Below are 3,026 nucleotides of genomic sequence, written 5' to 3' on the forward strand. Positions count from 1 at the left end.
AGGGGGTGAGAAGCACCAAGTTGTGATCTGATCTACCCAGCGGGGGAAGGGACGTGGAGGTGTATGCGTCCTTTACATTAGCATACAGCAGGTCCAGGCTCTTCTCCTCTCTGGTTTTACAGGTCACATACTGGGTGAATTTCGGGAGTGTCTTTTTAATTCACTGGTTTATAGACAAATGGCGGAAGAAGTACTCAGATCGATTATTATTATTATTATTATTATTAATATTATTACTATTATTACTATTAACAACAGGTAGTACCAGCTTCCTGTATTACAAACTGAGACGACAGCAGCTTTTGCTCCTCATCTGTGTGTGTTTGTGTGTCAGTAGTCGTTGCTATGGTAACTGCTGGGTGGCAGCTGAGACCAGAAAGCTCCTTTAAAGAAGCTTAAACATCTCAAACTCCTTTTTTTAAAGCTACATCGTGAGTCCAGTGTCAACACAGTGTGTGGGCCACAGAGAGGAGATTCTGCCGAACATGCAGATGTGTTTTAACGTTTGTGGTTTTAGAAATGTGAGTTTGCGGGAAATGTCTCTAATCAGTTTACATGGAAGTGAACGAGAGAAAAAAAATTGGCTGTGTCTTCTGTTCACTGAGCCAAATATGTGAGTGTGTTTGACCCCATAGCAACATGTCTGAGACCTGCACAAACTTTCCTGCGTTTTATGAATAAATTGACTGTGTTTAATTTGGGGAGGCGTCACAGATATATTCAGGTATATGTGTTATATATATTTAATTCAAATCAACAGAGCTTTATTTATCTCTGTGCCAGAGAATGCTTCAGATTACAGTCACAACAATTAATGTTCACAAACCAGTAACAACCAGTGGGCTCACTGGGTCACTCACTGGGCCCAGCTTTTAAAACAACACAGTTAAATATCTGGCAAAATATGAAAAATATCATAGATATAAAATGTTTAAGGAGTTACAAACAACAACAAAAAACAGTGCCTAACAAAGTAACAACAGAAGAACAGTACAAGAGTTACTGAAAATAAACTAAAATAGAGAGAAAATGCAGATTGTGTCTGATAATCAATAGAGTTGTTCATAATTGAACCGATACGATACCGGTTAACTTCTCAGTTTCAACATTTTATTGAGAACTTTTAGGAACAGTGCTGCACATTAACTTTTGTCTGCACATTTTTTTTGTCACCATTGTTGCTGAGTCTGAGGTGCGAGTCATGCGCTCTCACCTCAGGTACCGAAATTTGGCACCGATTCATTTTAAGTGAATCGGTACTCGGTTGTACCGACGTGAATCGGTACCAAGTACAAAAAGTACCGAGTTTCGGTACCCAACCCTAATAATCAACATTATATATTGTAAATTATATAACAAGTAGTATTGAACATGACATTGACAAGTGATTGTGAAATTGAAAAGTAATGTTGTGCCTGATTTTAAGAAAATATAGCACAAGATACTGAAAGTATTATTTGCATCATGTACACGTAACTTGTAATTCCGAAGAAAATAAAATACGCTGCTAGTAAATGTTTTGCATTCAGATTTTACAGTCATGTTTTATTTTATTTTATTTTTTTTCAGGCATGGCAGCAACACACTTCTGTAAAATATAAAATTCATGCTTTTCTTTTTTGTTTGTTTTTTTACTTCATTTAAAGATGGGGCAGCAATACACGCCAGTAAAATAAAAATAATGTTTACATCATGATTTTTGGGGTTTTGTTTGTGTGTTTGTTTGTTTATCCAGGCGTAGCAGCAATACGCCTCTGTAAAATATAAAAAGTTTACAATCATGTTTGTTTTTTTCATTGCAGCATCAAGCAAAAAGTCCAACAGTCTTTGGCTCCTCGGATATGACTCAGAGTGACTCCTCGCTCTCATCGCAATATCTCTGCTACGTCGTGACGCCATCACGTCAGACGGGGAGTTCCGTGTTGACGCCACTGCTGTTTTGAAACCGTCGAAATAAAACCTCCATCTTTCTGTTTCTTCGTCCCCGTGTGTGTCTGTCCTCTGAGTGTCGGAGATGAACAGCGTCGGGGAGGCCTGCACCGACCTGAAGCGGGAGTACGACCAGTGCTTCAACCGCTGGTTCGCCGAGAAGTTCCTGAAGGGGGACCGGAGCGGCGACCCGTGCACCGAGACCTTCCGCCAGTACCAGCGGTGCGTGCAGAAGGCCATCAAGGAGAAGGACATCCCGATCGACGGCGTGGAGTTCATGGGCCCCAACAAGGACAAGCCCGAGAGCTGATCCCTGCCGATCATCAATACTGAGATCGATACGCCATATGGACCGGAGACTGTGTCCACGAGGCCCGCTGAGCATGCGCAGAAGCTGTGCTGCTGCTGCGGATAAACACAGCGGGCTGCGGAGCCTGGACACTGAGTGTGTGTTCACACACACACAGACTGTTTTCTTTCCAAGCTGCTGCTTTTATTCTGGAGTTTAACATGACTGTGAGCTGCTGTAGCGACTGTAGGACGCAGCTGATACTAGGTATCGATCAGTAACCAATAGATTGATTGATTGTTGAAGACACAGCTGAGCCTGTAGCTGCAGCTGCTGCACTGATGCTTCTCTCTCTTTGTTTCACTGTAACTGAATGTTTCTGGGTTTGGACAAAACAAGACGCTTGAAGGTGTGAAGATTAATATATTAACTGGAAGAATTCACTACTGGATTTATCAATAATGGAAATAATAATCATGACACTCAGCTGATCATTGAAGTGACAGTTTGTCTATAAATTTGACTTTTTTAAATGATTGTGTTTGGTGTTTGTTTTTACGAAGGAGGAGGATTAGGGTCATGTTAAAGGAAAAAAATAGATTTCAAGAATGAGGTTATAATATTACGAGAATAAAGTTGTAAATCTACAGGAATAAAGTCGAAATGTTTTGAGAATAAAGTCGAAATGTTTTGAGAATGAAGTCGAAATGTTTTGAGAATAAAGTCGAAATATTTTGAGAATAAAGTCGAAATATTTTGAGAATGAAGTCGAAATATTTTGAGAATAAAGTCGAAATATTTTGAGAAT

At 40.0% G+C, this 3,026-nt stretch overlaps 1 protein-coding gene across 1 annotated transcript; it reads left to right on the forward strand.

Annotated features, from left to right (window-relative positions):
- Positions 1-1,664: 1,664 nt before the first annotated feature.
- triap1 (TP53 regulated inhibitor of apoptosis 1) lies at positions 1,665-2,751 on the forward strand. Its single transcript, XM_050066257.1, has one exon. The coding sequence runs from the start codon at positions 2,015-2,017 to the stop codon at positions 2,237-2,239; it is 225 nt and encodes a 74-aa protein (XP_049922214.1). The 5' UTR covers positions 1,665-2,014; the 3' UTR covers positions 2,240-2,751.
- Positions 2,752-3,026: the final 275 nt, after the last annotated feature.

This window comes from Epinephelus moara, chromosome 2, assembly GCF_006386435.1.
Source record: "Epinephelus moara isolate mb chromosome 2, YSFRI_EMoa_1.0, whole genome shotgun sequence".
NCBI classification, from domain to species: Eukaryota; Metazoa; Chordata; class Actinopteri; order Perciformes; family Serranidae; genus Epinephelus; species Epinephelus moara.

Bases quoted from the DNA above. Each gene is read 5' to 3' on its own strand.
- triap1 (XM_050066257.1), top strand. From the start codon at position 2,015: ATGAACAGCGTCGGGGAGGCCTGCACCGACCTGAAGCGGGAGTACGAC.